The 22,666-nt window shown below is 42.8% G+C and overlaps 1 protein-coding gene across 1 annotated transcript in view; it reads right to left on the bottom strand.

Annotated features, from left to right (window-relative positions):
• The window catches only part of JPH3 (junctophilin 3), a 187,262-nt gene extending 164,855 nt beyond the window's left edge, over nucleotides 1-22,407 (bottom strand). Inside the window, exon 1 of the mRNA XM_036751601.1 lies at nucleotides 22,026-22,407. Within this exon, the coding sequence (XP_036607496.1) occupies nucleotides 22,026-22,407 (382 nt within the window). The remainder of the gene's footprint in view (nucleotides 1-22,025) is intronic.
• Nucleotides 22,408-22,666: the final 259 nt, after the last annotated feature.

Raw genomic sequence — 22,666 nt, 5'->3', positions numbered from 1 at the left:
CACACATATAATATATACATATATACATATATATATGTATAGGATATATACAGTATATATATATACTACATATATTATATATGTGTGTGTATGTATACACACACACGTGCGCGCACACACACACACACACACACATACTCCTTGCAGATATATTACAGTTTCTGAAAAGAACTATCCACTCTCTCAAACAGGTAAAACCATACTAACAGAAAACTCCTAAAACCCTAATGAATGCAGGCATAGAAAATGTGCTAAGGAGTTAGTGTCCTTGTCTTTGGTGTATATCCAAGGGAGAATTTCTATGAAGAAGTTACAGAAAGATGTTCTCATAAAATCCCAGAATCTCAAAGCTAAAAGGACATGAGAGGCCATCTAGTCCGACTTGTACCTGAACAAGAATCCTCTCCAGTACATCCCCAACAAATGATCATTCTGTTTATTTGAAGAGGTCAGTGAGGGCAGAACCCACTAATTCCCAAGGTGGCCTCTTCCACTTTGGAACATAACCAAGAAAATATACTGGAGGAAAAGGTGGAAAGGGGTTGTAATTGGCAATAATTGTCATAATACTCGTACTCATGAAGTCATGGATTCATAGGAGGGTTAGAAAGTAGAAGAGTTAAGTTTGGGATTTTTCTGAAAGTTCTACTATTTACTGAAAACTGACTTTTCTACAATAAAGGAACTTGATTAAAATTAATGAAAATCCCACAAAATGGGTACAAGAAAAGAGGTGTTTGGCAATCTCAACAGTAGTCCTACAGATCTCTGCTCTTTCAGCAAACTGTATCTAGCTCTTCAGAAAAGGTGGGATCTGGATGGCAACCATGTTGCCAAAATCCACCTTGGCTAGAGATGATAAAATATTCAATGAACTAAGTATGTATAACCTGGAGAAAAAGATGGTTGGGAGACTTAATGGCTTTATTCAAGTACCTAAAAAGAAGTCATGCTATGAGTATGAAATGTTACCTCTGCTGTCAGATATGGTCACTATATGGGTTGGTTTTGTTTGACTTTTTCTGTTGGAAGGGAAGGCTCATCCAGGAGTCAGGGGGGCAATATATCTGGAAATGACTATATATAAAATCAAAAGGTATTAATAAAACCAAGAGAGGGAAGGAAGGGAGGGAGGAAGCAAAGGAGGAAAAAAGCATGCTGGTAGAAGGGAGTAAGGAACAAAGGGAAGAAAAATGAAGAGGGGTACAGTGAAAGGAAAGTTATTATGAAGAAGGATTAAATTTGTTCTGTTTGGTCTCAGTCGGCACAACCAGAAACAATGCGTATTAGTTACAAGAGGCATTACAGTTGTGACAGGGGAAAAAATGTCAGGAAAAACTTCCCAAAAATCTGGGATGAACTGGGTCAAGGCAGGGACCCTGGAGTTTTCCTCACAAAGAAAGCCGAGCTCACCCAAAGCAAAAACCCAGGACAAGAGCTAGGAACAAAGGCAGAGGACTCACCAGACAAAGGGGAAACCAGACTCCAGAGAAATTTTAGTAGCACCTAGTCTTCTCTCACTGGTACCAGAAAGTCCACTTGGCCTGGTTCCAAGTCCAGTCCCACTTCTGACACCAATTTAAATGTCAATCAGACTGGAACCTGTCTCTAACTTATAGGTAGCCAGAGATGAACAAAGCAGGCTACATAGAGGAGAGTCAGGGATCAAACAAAAGTTTAATTTCAAAGTGAGGAAAATGCTTGCAAGCAGAAGTCCACCTTCCTGAGAAGGCAGGCTTAAGATGCTGGGGCAAAGGCAAGTGTTTATATGCATAAAAGTAACTGGACCTCAACACAATCATTCTTAGGTCCTGAGTAGGCAATTCCCATACTTGACATTTCTTGGATTTGGGTCCTGCGGGAACAGTCTCTCAAGTCTTAAGGCTGTTGAGCCTTGTGATCATTCAGTGGGGTACAGAACCACAGTTAGTGCGGCAAGAACAAGAGGGCAGTACCTGGTTTGATTCACTTGGAAGTTATAAGAAACGGAAATTGTGAGCATGGCAAAAGATGTGATGGATGGCTCTCTGGTCGCTGGAAATAGGGGGAACTCCAACAAATCTAAACAGTTATTAATTACTATGAAAATCATAAATCCCTCAATGAACACCTGGTACTGGTCAAAGCAATTCACTTTGCCAGAGGATGAAATCATGTAGAGCACAAAGAGTACAGCCTGCTTGTTGGGCCTTAGCTCTGGGAAACAGGGTATCTCCAAATATATTCACACAGAGCTGCCCTAAAGTAAAATGGACTGCCTATCTGGAGGTTTTAAACCAAAGGTTAGATGACAACTTGTCAGTTATTTATGTAATGATGAGGATTAATTTTTAGGAGTAGGTTGGGTTAAAAGTTGAGGTAACTCTAACTCTGAAATTCTATGATTCTGATTCTTTATTTAGAGTTCATTTTAAATGGAAAATTGTATAAATCTTGTCTTAAATCTATTGGCCTATATCTCTACTACCAAAGGGAAGGAAGCAAAATCTTGCTTTTTGACTCAATGAAAATTATACTGTGTAAAACCCAAGAAAACACAGTGAGAACTAATCTAGTCACGTCAGAAAAAGAAAAGTCAGACAAGCTGCCCAGATGAGCCCTTTTCAGAATGAAGTGTCTATATACACCCACGTGCATATGTATATAGAGTATATTTACAAATACATATACACATATGTACATATATTATAGTACAAAATACTTTACATATGATATCTGATCCTCACAAGAGGGGAAAGCTTAACAGGACAAGTATGATTCCCACTTTACAGATAAGAAAATTGAGTCTCGAAGAAGTAAAGTGATTTTCTCAAAATTGTACAATTAGCAAAAGATGTTGCCAGGACTAGAAGTATTCTGACTGCACATATTTCCCAACTCCAATCTCAGTGAGGTAATAAGAGTCCAATGGAGGAATGTTAATGAAAAAGCTGGCATTTTTTGGGATGTTCCAGTGACTTCGAATTTTAATCAATGTACCTGGAGTCTAGTCCAAGAAGGATTGGTTTGTGAATGTCTTTTTTATTATGTTGATAACTGTAGTTCAGTATAATTGGTTTCTTTTGTAATCTTATGAATTTTATTTTAAGCATCTAAATTGAGCATTTCCTCAATTATGAACTTTTTTAAATGCCATTCTTCTGAAAAGAGCTCTATAGGTTTCCCCTGACTGTCAAACGGGTCCATGATGAAAAAAAAACATTAAGAGGCTTTGCTCTATAGCTCCCTTTTTGTGGACGCCATTGTGACGACTGCATCAAACCCTGAAACAATGCAGATCCTCCTGGATGAGATCCATAACAATGCAAAAGAACTGGCCTAACTATTTACCCAGGCAAAACCAAGTGGATGAAGAATGTCTATTGTTTGGACTATAATAGTCCATAAAGTTCATCCATCAAAATCTTGGACAGATAGATACACCAAATGGCTGGTGAGTTATGCTCAGAACTGAACAAGAGGAAGAAAGTGGAATAGATGATCTTTGGGAGACTGCAAAATTCTCTCAATGGCCCAAAATTTCTTCCTGAAACAGAGGGTCATCTTCTTAATACCAATATTCTTGTTGTATGACTACAAGACATGAAACATTATGTGTGCAAATTATTTAAAATGTATAACACACAGAGGACAACGGAAAAGAGTGTGGTAAATGGGAGTAAACCGTAACACATTACAAATGGGATTAAAAGGAGAAGCAGAAGAAATAATGGCATGAATGAATTAGCAAATCAGGGCACTGGAGAGAGCCTCAGAGGACATCGAGTCCAACCCCACCATTTAAGAGATGAGGAAGTTAAAGACCAGGGAAGTTAAGTCACTTGCTTAAGATCACACAGGCAGTAAGCATCAAAAGTAAGATGTGAAACCCAGGTGCTGTGATTCCAAGGCTAGTGCTCTTTCTACTATACAAAATCCTCCAACACTGTACTGTATATATGTATATGTATACGTATACATGTATATATACACTGTATATATGAAGATGGAATGGTCATATGGTAAGAATGAGGAATAAATGTTGTGGCTAGCTAATATCATGGAGGATTTGAACTCTGGTGATCAGCCCTCCAAAAGAATGAAATTGGATTAGATGTTTTCTATGGTCCATTTGATAGTCTATGATTCCAAGAGGCCAGACTTCATGTACTTGGGTCTCTGGCAATCTTGTGTCCTGAGGTTCAAGGTTCTCTAGCATCTTCTTTTTTTCCTCCCATTTGAATTCTTGAGGAGTGTTTTGGGTATTTTGGAAGGTTTAAATATGGTCCTACATGATCCACTGATATGTTCACAGCATTGTTAAAGCAAGGAAGGTCCCCAAGATGTTGGACAGAGCCCCACATCTCACTCATGGGAAGGCAGGGACAAAGATGTGCAGGAATGGATGACTTACAGTCTATGATTGGTGGCCAGATCCATATCCATGGGGTCATAGATCCATCCGAGATGTCTTTCGGGTCTAAAAGAAAATGAACTGAGCCTTTTAGAGAGCTATGACCTTGGGCTTCAAATGGGAAGTTGTTCTAATGGGATACTGGGGGCGGAGAACAGATTTAGGCTTGAATTTAAAAAAAAAACCCACTTCCTCACAATCAGAACTGTCTGTAAGTGGAACAGGATGTCTCAGGCAGCAGTGGAATCACCCTTCCTGAAAGCTTTGAAGCACAGACAAAAAGGTTATCAAGGGGATTCCAATTCAGTGCTGGTACCAGTTAGATTAGGTAACCCCTGGGATTCTTGACAAATCCAAGTCTGTCCTCCCCTTCAAGGAGTTCTCTGAACCAGGATCTGATTGGCATTTCCTAGCCCTATCTGATAACAATCATTAAAAAGATCCAGATTATAGACATGAAAGACTCAGTAAGATTTCCTATTAGGGCCAAATGGCCCAACTGGCCTCTGTTGAAAACTTAATGGGATTAATTATACTTTACAAAATTAGGGAAATAGCCTGCTATTAATTCAGGCAAGATCCTTGCCACCTTCTCTGTATATGTGGCAGCACATTCATTACCACGGAACTCTAATAACCATAATCAGGCAGGTCTGCAGACTGTACCTTTACCCAAGCCTGTGCCAAATCACAACACAGTCAGCACGCTCTGCAACTATAACTCACTGAAAAGCCTGCTTTGTTACCACAGAGACCCTGCAATGGGTATGGAGGCCACTCTACCTAACCACCACATTTAACCCTCCAAAGTATATCCACTCAGAGGATTCGGATAGGAGAGAAGGTGACAGCAGATAAACAAAGTTGTGAAAGACACACGAACATGAAATAGATATCATAGAATAACAAAAGGAACTCAGAAAACCTATTCCAACTTACTTCTTTCTAGGGACTACCCAACAGAGTTCAAATTCTCCATGGTATTAGATATCTACAAGACAAGTTGAGTAGTACAGTTCACAGTCTGGGAGACCAGCTAATGAGAGAGGCTTAACAAGAGAGGGACAGAAGACTGAAGTCTGAGAAGGTCAGGCAAGACTATAAAGGGACAACCTTAAGTTCTACAGGGTCAGAGGCCAGGAGGCTGAGAGAGTCTCAAGTAGAGGGTAGGACTCTGATCCTACTTGCTCTGATTCACATTGCCTTATGGGTGTGGGTAGCCTTGGGTACAGAGATATTAATGATAGACAGAAGGTCAGAGATTTGCAGACAAATCATCTGCCCCTGGTTAAAGGAAGGGACCAGTAACTCTGATTGTTAGGGATTGAATGTCTAACAGGAACACTGACCCCCAAATCTTGGGACCCCTCCCTGTCTGCCAACATGAGAAACCTCTTTCCAGGCTGTAGTATAGGAACCTTGAGCAAAGATGACCTACTACTGTATCTCAGAAAATTAAAAACTGGTGTGGTTTTTTCAGATAGAAAGGAGGATGGGAAGTAAGCAAGAGATCCCTTAGGAATTTCACTGGCTCCTGGTGAATCTCTGAGGTTAAGTCTGGTGTTATCTTAGCGTGGCATAAACACATCTAAGAGGTGAGAGGTCTACCCACTAACAGTCTCTGAGCCTCAGGCTTTCCTGTGAGAACCTCAGAAGCCTTTGCCAAACTTTCTCCAAGTTCATAGGGAAGGTCCATTCTAGCATGAGGATCAGCCTCTTTGGCTCTTTCCGGGGCAGTCTGCCTGCCCATTGGCCCAGGAAGTGCCAGGCTTCTAAACCCCTTGCTACAGGACAATAAGCTTGCTAGTCAAGAGTGGAACTGAGATTACAATCCACCTCTCCTGACTTTTGTTTCAATGGTATTTCCATGACACCATACTGATGCTTGCCACCTCCACTACCTAGCATGGCAGCCTAAGACAATCCCAAGGTCACTCAGGCAGGTCAATCAGGGGCCTCCTGACTTCCCAGACTTGCTCCTTTCTAAGGCAGATGGTAAGAGCCAAGGCATAACAAGCTCATTACAGATGATACAGCAAGAAAGGAAAGCTGCATCTTCACAGTGGGGATTCCACCTGGCCCCAGCCTAGGAGGGAAGGGCAGTCAAGGCCAATGGCTAAGGAGTCCAGCCCTCCTTCCCCAAGGAGAACAACCATGGGGCCCACCTCACAGTTCTTGTGCCCTCTGACAACCAGTCCACATTTTCAACAAAGACCCAGCCCAGCAAGCAAGTGCCAATCTTCCCTTGAGTGGTAGTATTTGAAAGGAAAGAAACCCATATAAACTTTGTTATATCCTGGAAACAAAACTAGGATCAGAATGATATAATGGGATTCCCAATAAAGGCAATCAACTGTCTGTCCCTTCCAAGCCCTTGAGCAGAAATTCATGGATTAGCAGTCTTAAGTAAATTTGAAGTTTACTTGGGGTCTAGTACATTGATCTTTCTTCTATTATGACTCTTGCCCCAGGGAGTTCCCTAGATTACTCCTCTACCTGCTTCCACCTCCCTGGTCTCTCCCCTCCTCCCTTGCACCCCATGCCCCCTAAAAGAAATAACTCTATGTCTCCAAAATCTTAGAGCAGTTTTAGTGATAAAAACTTTATTAACATTTTATTTTGCAAGCAACCCTACTTCCTTCAAACTACTGTTTGAAGCTCTGTATCTCAGGTCTTTCTCTTGACACCATCACCATCATCAGCACACCATCCATCTGAATTATCCAATGTGTGTGTGTAGTATGAAGTAGGGGTTCAATAAATATTGGTTTTGAATATACTTGTTCAATGTTGATCTTAAGGACTAGTAAGGAAGGATGAAACAGGTAAAGGGAGAAAGGAAGAGAAGGGTATTCTTATCCAAGTATAGATTGGATGAGATGGCTTTCAAAGACTCCTTCAATTCCATGATTCTATGATTCTTGGAAAGAGGGGAAGAGAGGAAGGAGAGAAAAGAAGGGAGGGAATCTGTAGGAGTGGCCAAGAAAGAAGGAGAAAGAAAGGAAAGGAAGGAAACTGGAGGAATGGGAGAGAAGGAAGGAAAGCTATATAACTCATAGCTATTCAGAACTTTGCTATTCCAGTGTTCTTAACCCTCTTTTAATTCTTAAACCTTGATTTGAGAAACTCTGCTCTAGAATGCTCCCATAATAGACACCCTGATATTAATAGATAATAGCTAGCATTTATATAGGACTTTAAGGTTTGCAAAGAACTTCACAAATATTACCTCATTTGATCCTCACAACAACTCTGAGAGGTAGGTGTTATTAGTATGTCCATTTTACAGATGAGGAAACAGAGGTTAAGTGGCTTGTCCAGGGTCACACTTCTAGTAAGTGTCTAAGGCAAGTTTTGAACTCATGTATTCTTGACTCCAGGTCCAGTGCTCTGTCCACTTTGCCTAATGAATGAAAGTCTGTCAATGCCTCTGAGATCTGACAATGACATATGTCTAGGAAAGTAAAACCACTGTCTCTATGAATCTGTGTCTACCCAATCTCCATGTCACTAGTGCTTTTTCTCCTATCTTCAAATGACTTCAAATTTATTCTGTATATATTTTACATATAATTATCTATATAACTGTTTATACCCCTCCTCTCTCAGCAAAGGACTGGTTCAGTTTTGTCTCTACAACCTTAGCACCTAGCATAGTGAATTGCCTATAATAGGCACTTAATAAATGCTTTTTGAATCACTCATTAGAACTATTTCTTCCTTGGTTCCCACTTGGATTTAAATTTCCTCTTGTCCCCTAACCCAGATGACACCATATGATTGGGTCAACCCAGTCAGCTTCATAAGAATGAAAACCAAAAGACATAGACCTTGAAAAATAAATAGCTATGTACATCTCCCCAAATTCTTGGCCCTGACCAGATGAGTGAGTGAATGAGTGGATGTTAGAGGCTCAGGTAGAAACCTTTTTTCCTCAAAAAGGAAGCAAAGTCATCTTGGGGGCGCGGTAAAGCCAAATATCAAAGGAAAAGAGGAAAGGAGAGGAGAAAGAAGGAGGGGGAGGGGACCTCATTATGATAAAGAGGTGACCCTAGGAAGTCTTAAAAGGTCTCTTAGGGCCCAGGTCTTATCAAGGTGGAAAGGTCTGTCCCCTCAAGACTGGTCTAATGATGTGGTGAGGTGAAAGGAGCCTTAGGACTAGAATCAGAAGACATAGGTTAGAATCCCATGTTTGAATCTCTTACCCATTGATATGACCATGGGATAGTCAATTTCAAATAATCAATCAATAAATAAATAAACATTTATTTAGTGCCTATTATGTGCCAAGCTCTGCACTAACTTCTAGAGATACAAAAAGAGGCAAAGGACAACCACTACCCTGAAGGAGCTTACAATCTAATGGAGGAGACAACAAGCAAGCAAATCTATCTCCCTAGGCCTCTGTTCCCTCAAAAGCAAAATGAAAAGTCTGGACTAAATGATCCTGAAAGTATTCTCCAGCTTTTACATCTACGATGTGATGATGCTAGGATTGGAAAGGTTTGTTATCAGGATGTGAAGTGATGATTTCTTTTCCTACCCATGGCAACTCAAAAAGAGAATTTACTAAAGAATAAATGGGTCAGGAAAGCTCAGGATCATAAAGTGTTTGGGGCTATAAGGAACCTCAGAGAGCAACTGCCAAATCCTCTTTATCTTACAGCTAGAGAAACTCAAAGACATTAAGGGATCTGACCAATTTTTTATTGCTAGTTAGTGACAGAGCTGAAACTAAAATTTGGGTCCCTGCCTCTGAATACGCTAGCCAAGTCAACAAGCAAATTTTTTTAAATGCTTTTGGGGGGTGGGGCAGGAGGCAATCAGGATTAAGTGACTTGCCCAAGGTCACACAGCTACTAAGTGTTGTGTCTGAGGCCAGATACAAACTCAGGTCCTCCTGACTCCAGGGCCAGTACTCTATCCACTGCACCACCTAGCTACCTTTCAACAAGCAATTATTAAGCCCTCTCTCTGTGCCAGACACTGTGCTAAGAGACTAAGGCTGCAATATGCAATAGTAGAGGGTATACCCACAAAGCTGAAATGAACTAACTTACATTTATGTAGGTGTTTTTCCCTTTGGACATGTTATTTCATCCAGAATGCTCAGGATGAAAAATTCCCTCGACCAGTGGAAATTAGCACCTGCCTTGCAGTCTATAGTTTTCAGAGTTGCCTGTTAAATGACTCGACCAAGGTCATCAAGCCAGTAGGTGTCAAAATTAGTTAGGTCTCACTTAACCCCAATTGCCCTGCCTCCCCCCTTCAAAAAACAAAAAAAAACAAACAAAAAAAACGAAGTTAGTTAGGTCTTCCTGACTCTGAGGTCAGCTTCCTATCCACTGGGCCAGGCTGTTCCCTTTAAGGATTTCAAAGCACTTTCTTCACAACCTTGACAGGTGGTGAGAATATTACTATCCCTATTTTTGGTGATGTTGTTCAGTCATGTCCAACTCTTCTGACCCCATTTGGGGTTTCTTGACAGAGATACATAAGTGGTTTGCCATTCATTCCCTTCTCCAGCTCATCTAACAGATGAGGAAACTGAGACAAACAGGGTTAAGTGACTTGCCTAGGGTCACACAGCTAGGAAGTATCTGAGGCTGGATTTGAACTCAGGTCTTCTGACTTCAAGCCCTATCTGCTCTGCCACCTAGCTGCCCCACCCCCATTTTACTAATGGGGAAAATAAGGCCCAGCGACATAAAATGGCTTGCCCACTCCTGTCCACACAGTTGGAACCAGAATTTCAATGCAGGACTCCCGGCTCCGGGTACATACTTTCTACCCCGCCATAGCTTCTCTCAAAACCAGAGCATCTCCAAAATTCTCAAGTGCCACAAGTTTAGACAGAAATGTATTCTCCTTGGAACTTCCATAGTGCATCATGTCTGCTAAGAGGAAATGCTAACAACGTTTTTCCTAACTTACTTTGAGGACAGATGATCTCATTAACCCTCCAGGCCTTGCCCTGGAAAGCTCCATTGTTCAACCCCTTTCACAGATGAGGAAACTGAAGCTGAGAGGGTCCACAGAACAGGTGCAAAGACACTTGGAGACTATGATGGCACCAGAAATAGTGCTGAGGTCTCCTGAGCCCCAGCCTAGGCCTCAGTGCTAACGCACATGGCCAGTCAGTGTTTTGGACCGTAAGTACCTTCTGTTCTTTACTCAGACTCCAGCCAATGCTCTGCACCTGTGAGCACTCAGCAGGTACTTCTGGCTGGCTCACTACAGACTGTTCAGACCATCCCAGAACACTGACCTCTGCTATAAATATGCTCCATTCTCTAGTGGGTAACTAATGGATTTACTCCCAAGGGTATCCTGCAACAGTCAAGCCACAAAATAACACACAAACTCAGATGTTTGTTCACATCACTCCAGGGGACCACAGCCATGGATAACCTAAATAGCAGATGTAGTCATGGTCGGGAGGAAAGAACACCAGACCAAGAGTCAGGAGACCCAGGTTCAAGGCCTAACTCTGTTACTATTTTCTGTGTGACCTAAGTAAGCCACTTTTCTATTCTGGGTCTCAATTTCCTCTTCTGTCGAATGATGGGATTGAACTAGGTGGTCTCTGAGGTCCTTCCCAGCTCAGATATTCCCTGTTCCCTAACTCTGACATTCTCTGTCCCAAAGTCCCTTCCAGCTCAGAAATTCTATGTTCAAAGATCTCTTCTAGCTCTGACAATCCTTGTTCTCAAGTGCCTTCCAGCTCTGACATTTTATGTTCTAAGTCCCTCCCTGCTCAGACATTCTATGTTCTAAGGTCCCTTTCAGCTCTGACATTCTATGTTCTAAGGGTTCCTTCCAACCCTAACATTCTATGTTCTAATGTCCCTCCCAGGTCAGGCATTCTATGTTCTAAGGTCCCTTCCAGCTCTGACATTTTATGTTCTAAGGTCCCTCCCTGCTCAGACATTCTAAGTTCTAAGGTTCCTCCCAGGTCAGACATTCTATGTTCTAAGATCCCTCCCAGGTCAGACATTCTAAGGTCCCTTCCAGCTCTGACATTCTATGTTCTAAGGTCTCCTCCAGCCCTAACATTCTATATTCTAAGGGACTTTCCAACTCTGCTATTCTAGGTTGCAAAGTCTATTCCAGTTCTGTCATTCTCTAAGACATTTTACCAGTTGTAACCATTCTATTCTGATTAAAAAACTATTCATGCTAAGATTTGGAAGGCATCTGAAGAGGCTTTTTTCCAGTAGATTTACTTCCTACATGTGTTTTTTTAAATGTATATTTAAATTAATTTGCATTTCCTGAAAACACACACATAAACACACAAACACACACATTACCCCCCCCCCCCCAACACACATGCACACTGGTCACAATGATTAAGGAGGGGAAATACAGCCTGGATTTTAACTTTGCTGTGGTTAATCCACAAAGAGAAGAACCCACAAGGTGATCTATTTCCACTATTTGCAAGCAGTGAATTAGATGTTGGCAGGGTCATGAGCAAAGATGGAGAATCCTCTGCCCCGCCCCATTTCTGCATTCCCCAGTACTGTTCTGGCTCTACTTCCCTCCCTCTCAAAAAGAAAAAAAAAATGGATGGTACCAGTCCTAACTTCCTTTTAGCCCAAAGATGTGCTTCTCTCTGCCTGTAAAAAGATCCCTAACTCTAGCCCATTAAAGTAGCTACTGACTAGAGCCTAATGAGCAAGAAGTAATTATTATCAAACACCAGAGAGCTTCCTGGGTAGTTTTTCTTCTTTAGAGGGCACTTGAGCCTCTTGGGAAATGAGCACTCTCCCACGAGAGGTTGTTAGAGGAAAGACATCAGAGAAGTGAGGGAGAGGCACTGCTTGGCCTCTGACTTCATCTTCAGCTTTGCCTCCCACTCCTCCCCCTACCCAGACCCTCCACTCTACCCAGACTCTGCCGCTCACTTATCCCCTCAGTATGCCTGGTATATCCAAATCTGCATCTTCGCTCAAGCTATTATCCCTGCCTCTCTCTCTCTCCTTCTACCCAGCCAAGTCCTTGTCCATTCTTTGAGGTCTAGCTTAAGGTCTACCTTCCAAGGAGCCTTCTTTGATCCACCCCAGCCTATAGTGACCTCTCCTTCCTCTGACCTGGAGTCAGGAAGTTCACATTTAGCCTCAGACACTAAGTTCAAATTCAGCCTCAGGTATTTACTAGCTATGTGAAACTAGGTGAACTCTGTCTACTTCAGTTTCCTCAAGTGTAAAATGGAGATCATAAGAATATCTACATCCCAAGATTGTTGTTAGGATCAAATGAGAGTATGTAAAGTTCTTAGCACAGTGCCTGGCACATTATAGGCACTTGTTCCCTTCCCTTCCCTTCTCTATTAACATCTGGTGTGATCAAGGTATGCAGATCCACTCTCCCCTATGAGACTGTAAACTCTGTAAAGGCAGGAGCCATGTCTTTTGGTTTCTGTGTATATATGTCTCCCCCAGAGCACCTAGACCAGAGTGGATCACTTGTCATATGTTTGTTAAACAAGTGATAAGTCATCACTCATCAAGGTAAAAACGCATCGAGGTAAAAAAGACAAGCTGACAGCAAGAAAATAGACCTAGAAGGAACCTGAATGGGATATCTCATCCATTTGTTATTTGCTGTCCTTTGAAGGGACTCAGTATGAGTATTTTGTGGCATACAAGTCATTTTCCAAACAAGGCATGTGAACAAACTTCAGTTTTGAAATTCCAATCCTAGGGAGAACCCTACAGTTAAGTAGTTAGTAACCACCTAATTTTCTCCTTTCATCATTCTACTCTCTTTTTTTCTACTTCATATTCTTAATCAAAAGCATAGCTAAGGAATCAGGGGGGGATAGATAACTGCATCCACAGAAAATGCCTCCAAACACCATCTTGGATATTAGTTTTAAGAGGCAGAGGGTTATAGTGCAAAGGGCAGCAAATTCAGAGACTAAGTCCTGGGTTCAAGTGCCAGCTCCTTCATTTACCAGTCACGTGACTATAAATGAATCACTTCACCTCTGGGGGCCTCCATTTCCTCATCTGTAAAATGAGGAGCATACTACTTAAACTATTTTGCAAAGTTATTCTGAAGACCAAATTGGATACCATCGATCAATCGACAAGTATTTAGTAAGTGCTTACTATGTGCCAGGCGCTGTCCTAAGTGCTGAGCTTACAAAGAAGCAGCAAAAACATGTTTACAAAAACACTTCCCAAATATTAGTTGTGTCATTCTCATTATATTATCAACATTATTCAGAAAAATATGTCTCGCTCATGCAAAAACTCAACAAAGAATCACTTAAGAGGAAGAGCCAACGGTTAGCAACTAAACAGAATCCATGATCAGGAAACCACAACATGATTCTTTAAAAGAATTCTGTTTTGCAGGTTCTGCTAATCTGATTAGGGAAAGATTAAGGAAATTATTCTTTTCCTTTCCTCTAAATCTCAATTTAAGTAACAGAGTCCTCATGAGGAAAGTAAGCTATAGGACAGAATGGCACACAGGGTTAACATTTCTTAATATTATTTATAGTAACAATTAATCAATTAATTCTGGTTTGGAAAGACTATGGTGAATACTCCATCCTGTTGGCTGCTATGGACAAAATCCAATGCTGACTTTCAGTTACACACTCAAATCCTACTGTAAGTCCAATGGTAAACGAACACACATACCCAAAGGAAGAGATTCATCTCAAACTTCAAAGAAGGCTTCATGAATCTTGATAAGATTACTTGGACCCACTGCTAAAACACTCTTTCCCTAACAATGTGATCCTTTCCATTGTCCCAATGCAATGCTAGACCCAATAGTGATGAATAAAATGGAATAAGTAATAATTTTCCTATAATAAAGTCTCATTAGCTCCAGACTTCTAAGCCATTTACCCTGTAATTTCTTGTTTAGCTTTAAGAGATGACCCTAAGAGATCTGAGTATTTCGGCCACTAGGTCAATGAAAAGAAGTAACCACAGGGCATAGAAAACCTGGGAAAAGCTGGTGAACACTCTCCAAGGTCCTGAAGAGACTAAGCAACCTCAATATGTTGCTGTCAGAATCTTAGCAATGAAGAGTTAGCCTTAGGGATTTAGCTCTGAAAATTCTTAACCCCTGGAAATATCAATTTGGAGATATTTGTGAGGAATGGAAATGATTGGGGGAAATGAAGTACATGTGATATTTATTTTTACAGTCCTCTTTGCAAATCTAAGTCCACTTTGCTTGTTTAGGGACACAAGGTCTAGGATTTATATAGCACTTTAAGGTGGTTGATACTATTATTATCCCATTTCACAGATGAGAAAACTGAGGCAGACAGCAGTTAAGTTACTTTCCCAGGGACACACAACTAGTAAGTGTCTGAGGCAGGAGTCTTCCTGACTCCAGACCCAGTACTCCATCCATTGCACCACTTATTTGTTCATGGAATTTAAAGCTGGAAGGGATCTTAGAAATTGACTAGTCTAATCCACTTGTTTTGCAGAGAAAAAATGACATCCAGGGAAGGGAAATGATTTGTCTAAAGTCACATGGGTAGTGAGCGGCAGAGCTGGGATTTGATCCCGTGTCCTGACTCCAGCTCCAGAGTTCTCTCTACTGTGTCATGTAGCTAGTTCACTTAAAGCACACCACCCACTGCCTTTCATTCAACTGAACTGAAGCATCTGATTATCTGTTGTGTTAAGGTACTGTTCCAAGCCACAGAGGATACAAAAGCAAAAAAGAAAAAGCTCCTGTCCTCATGATCCTTATATCTGCCATCATATGGAATTTTATTTACTCATCAAATTATTGTGACATGTTTATGTTATTTACAGGTGTAATATGGAAAATGAAATATGTTCCTTTCTCAATCTTTCTTGTCACTTGGGCTGACAGATTCCACAGAGGCAAAGGGAGTAGAGAAATTGACAAAAGAACATATATTTTTTAGCTGAGAAACCAAACGGTTCCCAGGGGTAGGAAAATAATATTTTTTTGCTGTCATTCCTAAATGTTTCCAGGTTCCCTCCCCCTCCCCAAAAAAACCTTTCACCTCTCTAGCTTGGTCTCCCTAGAGAAGGTAAAGATTGAGCTGTGCTTTTCCCAGAGTTAGCTAAGTTAATTGTTAACATCAGAGTTAGTCACTCCGTGAACGGATAAGCTCTTTTAAGGGGATACTGATTCTTTGTATTTTTCACCTGGCTGCCTAAGGCTTCCTAATGTAAAGGCTGGCAAACCGCTCTAGAGTTGAGTTGGGGTGAAGTGTGTTTTTAAAAAACACTGCTATAATTGGCAAATGAAAGGTAGATACTCTTGGTTTCTTTTCCTTTCACTTTTATCTGCCTTTTTTCTGTTTTTTTCTTTCTTTTCTTTAAAAGCAGCTAAAAGGTGATCTTCCAGTACTCACCTTTATCCTTGATTGTGGGCATTTCCTTCTTTTCCATTTCTAAAATGAGCTCTTATCAGCAGTGTCTACACTATTTGATTTGTACCTTCAGAAACTGGACATTTTGATTTTTAAATATATAAATCAGACCAAATATGAAAAAGACTTAAGAATTCATCTGCATCTTTTCTCTTCTCCTCTCCTTTTGTATGTTACCTCCCCCTCCCCCATTGGACTGTAAGCTCTTTGAAGGCAGAGATTGTCTTTTTTTTCTTATTTGTACCCCCAGCATAGTGCCTGGCATATGATAGATGCTTAATTAATGTTTAATGTATTGTATTGTTGTATCTGGGCAGCTAGGTGGTGAAGTGAATAAAATGCTGGGCCTGAAGTTAGGAAGATTTATCTTCCTGAGTTCAACTCTGGCCTCAGATATTTACTAGCTATGTGATCTTGGGCAAGTCACTGACCCTGTTTGCTTCAGTTTCCTTATTTGTAAAATGAATTGGAGAAGGAAACAACAAACCATTCCAGTATCTTTACTAAGAAAATTCCAAATGGGCTAAGGGAAGAGTTGGACATGACTAAAACAACGAAACAGCAGCAATTATTGTATCTGGCCCACTCCCTACCCAAACAATGAATCCCCTCTAAAGCATCCCTCTAAAGCCTCTGCTCAAATACCTCAAATGATAGAGGAATCATTGTCTAACAAGGTGGGCTCATTTTGAGGCATCTCTAATTGTTAAGATGTTCCGCTTTATATTGAGTCAAAATCTGCCTCCCAATAACTTCCACCCATGAGTCCTAATTCTCCCCTTTGAGACCAAGCATAAAAATCTACTTTGTCAAATACTGGAAGAGAGCAATCATGTCTTCCCTAAGTCTTATTTGATGTAGGTGAAACATCACCATTTCCTTCAACAGATCCCCCATAGAACATGATTTCAGTTCCCTCATCCTCCCTGTCACCCTTCTCTAGACATCTCCCAGCCCATCAATGTCTCTCTTAAACCATGGCACCCAAACTAAAAACAACACTACACACACCGGATCTGACCAGTTACCTATCACCTCTCTCCTTCTGGACACTAGGCTTTGACAAATGCAACCTACCACGGCATGAATATTTTCCCAAATGTTTCATATTTTTGCTATTCTATTTCCAAGGAGCTACGGCACGATTTCTTTAGAATATATTAACAGTTCAAACATTAATTTTAAATGAAGTCAAATCACATAATTTCATTAGTAACTTGAGGCTCCTCAAGGACATTATGTCTGTATTTATTCAACAAACATGAATTCAATTCCTGCTGTGTTCAGAGTTCTGTGCTAGACACTTACCAGCTTAGGCTTCATCCCTCATGGAGAGTACAGCCAAGCAGAGTGATATGAAAGACAGAAATAACTATAATTCAAAATATTACAGTAAATCCACATGAAAGGTGCAAGCAAAATTCTATGGAATATTTGAGAGAGAAGAGGATATTACTGACTTGAGAGACCAAGGAAATCTTACTGGATGTGACGGCACTTGAGTTGGCTTTAAAGGGTGAGCTTTAACAGGTGAGAGAAAGACGATGTATGGCTCTGAAGGAAAGGGGGTATATTTTAGGGGAAAGTGTTTTACAGGATCCACATGTCTTCATGTGCATATTTCAGAAATGGACAAGATTAAATGCCTGAATGGAAGCTCCTGTGTCTGTGTTTCACCTAATAGGGTGAAAAATATCTCTGGGTGGCAGGTGTGTGTGTGTGTGTGTGCGCGCGCGCGCCCGCATAAGTGCACATGCGCACCACACACACACACCCATGTGCACATGTGCCTGAAGTGTATCTGAATTTTGACTGTGGGTGTGTGTGATGTGTGTGGGATGAGTAATCTGGGCCTGTGTATAGAATGTGTGTATTAGAGAGAGATGTATGCGGGTATGTGTGGAGGAGGAGGGGGAGAGGGAGTGTGTGTGTGTGAGATGACTCATTTTTCAGGGTGTGGGTGAGTTTATTTGTAGGGGGTGACTTTGGGTCTGAGGGATAGATTCCTGTGTGCAATGCACTGAAGAGGAAATATTTACCTTGGGAGAAGGGTATGGAGGTCAAATGGGTGGAGAAAAGTCAGTATTTCTGTGAAAGTATGTGTATGAGAGGAGAGACAGGGACAAAGAAGAGGAATGAAAAAGAGGGGGAGGAGAGGACAAAAGAGGAGAGAAGAAAAGAGGAGAGGAAAAGGGAGAGAAGAAGAGAGGGAAAGGGAAAGAAAAGGAGAGAAGGGGAGAAGAGGAGAGGGAAAGAAGAGAGAAGAGATGGAGGAGAGAAAAGGTGAGAAGAGAAGAAAAGAAAGGGAAAGAAGGGGAGAGAAACGGAAAGGAGAGAGAACAGGAGAGGAGAGGGAGAGAGAAAAAAGAAGAGAGGAAAAATAGGAAAAGGAAAGAAGAGAAGAGGAGAGAGGAGAGGGAGAAGGAGGGGAGAAAGGAGAGAAAAGAGGGAGAAGAAGGGGAAAGAAGACAGAAGAGAACAGGGGAGAGGAGAGAAAAGGAAAGAAGAAAGAAGGACAGGAGAGAACATGAGAAGAGAGGGAGAGAGAAAAAAGAAGAGAGAAGAGAGGGGAAGATGAGATGAGAGAAGAGGAGAGGAGAGAAGAGAGGAGAAAAAGGGGAGAGAGGAGAGGAGAGAAGAAGAGGGGGAGAGAAGAGGAGAGGAGAGAAAATGTGAGAAAAGAAGAAAGGAAAAGGAAAAAATAGGAGAGAAAAGGAAAAGAGAGGGGAGGAGAGAAAGGGAAAGAAGAGAGGGAGTAGAGGAGAGGGAGAGAAAAGGAGAGGAGAGAAAAGGCGAGAAGAGGGGAAAGGGAAAGAAGAGAGAAAAGGAAAGGGGAGGGAGGAGAGGAGAGGAGAAGAGAGGAGTTTATCGAAAAGAAGATATGGAGAGGAATTACAGAATCGAGGCTATTGGAGGTAGAAGGGACCTTAGCAATCACCAAGTTTGGGGAAAGGAGGGTTTTCCTGGGTGGTCACACATATGGGTAGTGATATAATGGACTTGTTTCTATTTCTACAGCGATTCATGCGAGTTGTGTGTGTACTAAAACCCCTGTATTTCTGTAGGGCCTCTAGCAGGTCCTGGTGATGGTCTACAAGTGAACCTCATCTCACATCAATAAAGAATGAGTATCATTGCCTGGGAAAGAGTGAGACTGGAGAAAGGTCTGGTCAAAAAGTCTCCACTTTAAATGGATTCCATGCACATCCCATCTAAATGCAGAGGATATGAGCCATTTGTGCATTATTTATGAAAAATACTTTTTCCCCAAGTCAGCACTCGGAGCAGGGCTGGAGTTGCAGCTTTCCTGATGTTCCAGCTAATAGGAAAGGAAAAGCAGGATTAGCTTCAAAACCATTCATTCACTGGGACTCTGCTTCCCAAACTCTGCCTTGCCTGAGCCATTGCCTCCCACTAGCTGATTACTGAAATGTTCAAGGGACCACTATTTACCTTAAACAGTGTTTACCTTTCTGGCTAACTGTGATCCCATGATTCTCCTAGTCTCCCGTAGAGATGGAGTTGGTAGCACTGGGGCATTACTGACTGGCAGATAATTTTCAATAGACACCTCTTTCATAATGAGAGAGGGCTAATTACATTCTCAGGCTGGAGGTTATTATTCCAGGGAAGGGAGTCCAATGAGATGCACACAACAGAACCAGATTGGAAAAAAAAGCTGCCCAGAGCAGGTGCCCTAGCAACTACCTCTTCTATCATTGGGTAGAACTGAAAAGAGCCACAGCTCATAGATTGTGAGAGCTATAAAGAACCTTAGCAATCATTTTGTCTAATCTCTCCATTTTGTAGGAAGGAAGACTGAGGCCCAGAAGGGGGAATAATTTGTCCAAGCCCACACAGCCAGTAAGTGGCAGAGCTGGGATTCAAACCTAGGTCTTCTTGACTCCAAGTTCTGTGGTTCTTTCTTATACTTTCGTGCCTTAGAATTTATAGTGAAAACCATCGACCCACTCCCTGAGCTAGGCTCAGCTACATCCAGGTCAGCTATGTAGGGCTTTGGGTAATGTGTGAGCAATAAATCCTATGAGATCCCGCAGGAAAGAAATGTCTCTCTTGTTAACACTTTGAACCCCAAACTTCCTGACCAGCATGTGCCAAACATAGACCAGTCCTTTATACCTGGGGTTACTTTTCCTAAAAGGATAGACAGAAACTACCCACAAAACCCTCCCTCTCTTCCCCTACTTGTGGGTTGTCTGGAGATGATGCTTCACTCCTGAGGTTATATCATGTATGACAGACTCTGGAGATTCTCACTAAAACAAGAGATCTGGACCTTTACCCAGTCCATCCTTCTTTCCCTCACCTCACATCTAAAGCTGCCCCACAAAGAGTTAAGGAGGAGGTTAGCTTTTCTCGAAGCCTATTGGGAACTTCCGGCCTCTTGCCTCTGTGGCACTCCTAAGCTTGCTGTTTGGGGGAAGGGTCCCTCCAGGGCTCTCTAGTTAGTGCCCCGTGGGTTACAGCTCCTCCCTCTGCACAGGGTACATGCCAGCTGGGAAGTGCAAGCTGCCTGCTTCCCCCGTCCATATACATCTGCTGCTGAAGCCCCATCACCCACACACACACACACACACAGAGAGCCCAGGAACTGGGGGAAGCTTTTGCAATCCATGACCCTGCCCTCAGAATCCCACCATTGGGACACAGCTTGGCTCATCTTTGTTTTTTTTAAACTCACCCCCAAAAGCAAGGTCTGTGATTAGGGTTTGGCAGGGTTTTGATAGGAGGGAGAATTATATAATTAAGTGCACCAGACTCCTCCTCTTTGTTTAATAATGAGCCCTTCCTTTTGGTTGCATAAGCCAAAATAATCATCACTTCCCAGCCCTACCTCACCTCTGTATATGTGACTGTCAGGCAGGTGTTGAAAGCTTTTTTTCCTGTGGCCAAAACAAAAGGGATCAAAGCGGAAAATCTAAATGTGCTTCCCTGATCCACCCCCATCCCTCCAGGAAAGAAACATAAAATCACTGCATTTGCTCTTCTCCCACCTATAGAATAAACATGCTGCTTCCACCAAACCACTACCTGTATCTCACCTTAGCTCAAAACTAAGACGGGGGTGGGAAACTCACTTCCAAGATTTGTTTTGTCCCAAACAATCAACACTCGACACGCCTCAGATGTTACTTATGGAGAATATGAAGAGTGTTGGGGCACGGAGACATGCAAGGAGTGTACGCAGTATCACAGACACCAACAGCCATTAACAGCCTTGAATCCACACCACTTGGAGCTCTTAGAACTGATCCTGACTCTGGTAGCATCTTAGAAATAAGATCAAGAAAAGATTTCCTAAACTCCTGGTGCAAATTAATGCAAGTACTTCAATCAGAGCCCCAGTAGCATCCAAGAAACAGATGGGCCTCACAGGCTGCCTGGTCTGACAGTATTAGCCTAGGTCCAACCCCCTAGAAGTTTATTGGCCTGGGTTATTTTCTGAGGTTGCACCCTTCCCTCCCTCCCCACCACCTCCACTACAGCATTCTAAATTTCTCAGTGGCATTTTTTCAGGTTAGATGCCAAACTGGGAAGGGCCCTTGGAAGCACATGAAACCAAGAATCCAATCCCTGAGCCCAGATATTGGGATGCTAAGCTCAGGCCTGAAACCAGGGAGCCTATTCCAAAGGGATGAGGAGGCTGGTGGGGAAGGGAAAGGACCAGAGGCCCCAGCACTGCCACTCAGCTGACAGCATGACCCACCAGTAGGCCCCCTAACTTGCGAGAGCACAAGACAAAACCCCAGGCCGGGTAGTTCTCCTGTAAGGCCCTCTCCACCCTCCTCTCAGACACACACTTTGCCTTCTAGTTTATGATGGTGCAGTGAACACCGGCATCTCTCCCCTCCGACCAATTCTAAGCCACGAGGTGAAAACCACCCCCTCCCCTTGGCTTCCTGGACACAGTCCGAGAGGGGCACCAGGCACCACCACTGCACTGCACCCCCATTGAACATATGGAGCAAGCAACCTGTGGCGGGAGGGCCAGGAGCCTCCCTGGGCTGTCTTTGGGCCTCTACAGCACCGCCGCCAAGGCAGCGGGCACCCAGCACCCCAACTAGCAACAAGAACCCAGAAAAACACAGTAAAATAAAAGGAATCACAGGAAAGAGACGTGGAGGAGGCTCTCAGCTGTGCAGAGAGCGACACTCCCGCCTCCCTAGTCGCCCACCTCCCTCCCACTCCTCAAGCACTCCGGGCTGGCGCAGCACCCACCTCCATCCGAGTAGGTCTCCGTCCCATAGCCGTCCTGTAATCCATTGCTCCAGGTGCCTTCGTACTTCGCCCCGTTGCCGGTACACTCCCGGACCCCGTAGCGCCCCTTAAAGCCGTGAGTCCACTCTCCCTTGTACAGCCACTTCCCCTTGCTCTCCAGGCCGATGCCATGACGCTTGCCCTGCGCCCAGGTGCCCTGGTACGTGTTGCCGCTGGGCCAGGTGTAGACCCCCAGCACCTCGAAGCCATGACTCCAGGAGCCGGTGTATTCTCCTTGGCCCTTGGGGCCGGTGCAGATCCCATGGCCGTGCGCTTTGCCGTCCTCCCAGCCTCCACAGTAGGACCCTCCATCATCAAAATTAAACCTACCCCCACTGGACATGCATGTAATTCGGTTTGCAAATCCCCCAAAAGGTGAAAAAGAAAAAGGGGGGAAAGGAACAAGGTACAAGAAACAAATTGTTTGTGGTTCCTCTGTCTTTAAAGAAGAAAATAGAAGAAAAAAGAAAAAAGAGAGCCGTCTTCAGCTGCGGCGGCGCCGGCTTCGGGGGAATTCAAGTCAATTTCTTGCGATTATTCATTGTCTATCTGCGCGGATCCCGACCAGTCCCTCTTCTGCTGTTGATCCAGTATCGGAGGGG

Source organism: Trichosurus vulpecula, chromosome 3 (genome assembly GCF_011100635.1).
Source record: "Trichosurus vulpecula isolate mTriVul1 chromosome 3, mTriVul1.pri, whole genome shotgun sequence".
Lineage (NCBI taxonomy): Eukaryota > Metazoa > Chordata > Mammalia > Diprotodontia > Phalangeridae > Trichosurus > Trichosurus vulpecula.
Note: the sequence above shows the minus strand (reverse complement) of the source record. Positions and strands in the feature narration are given on the sequence as shown.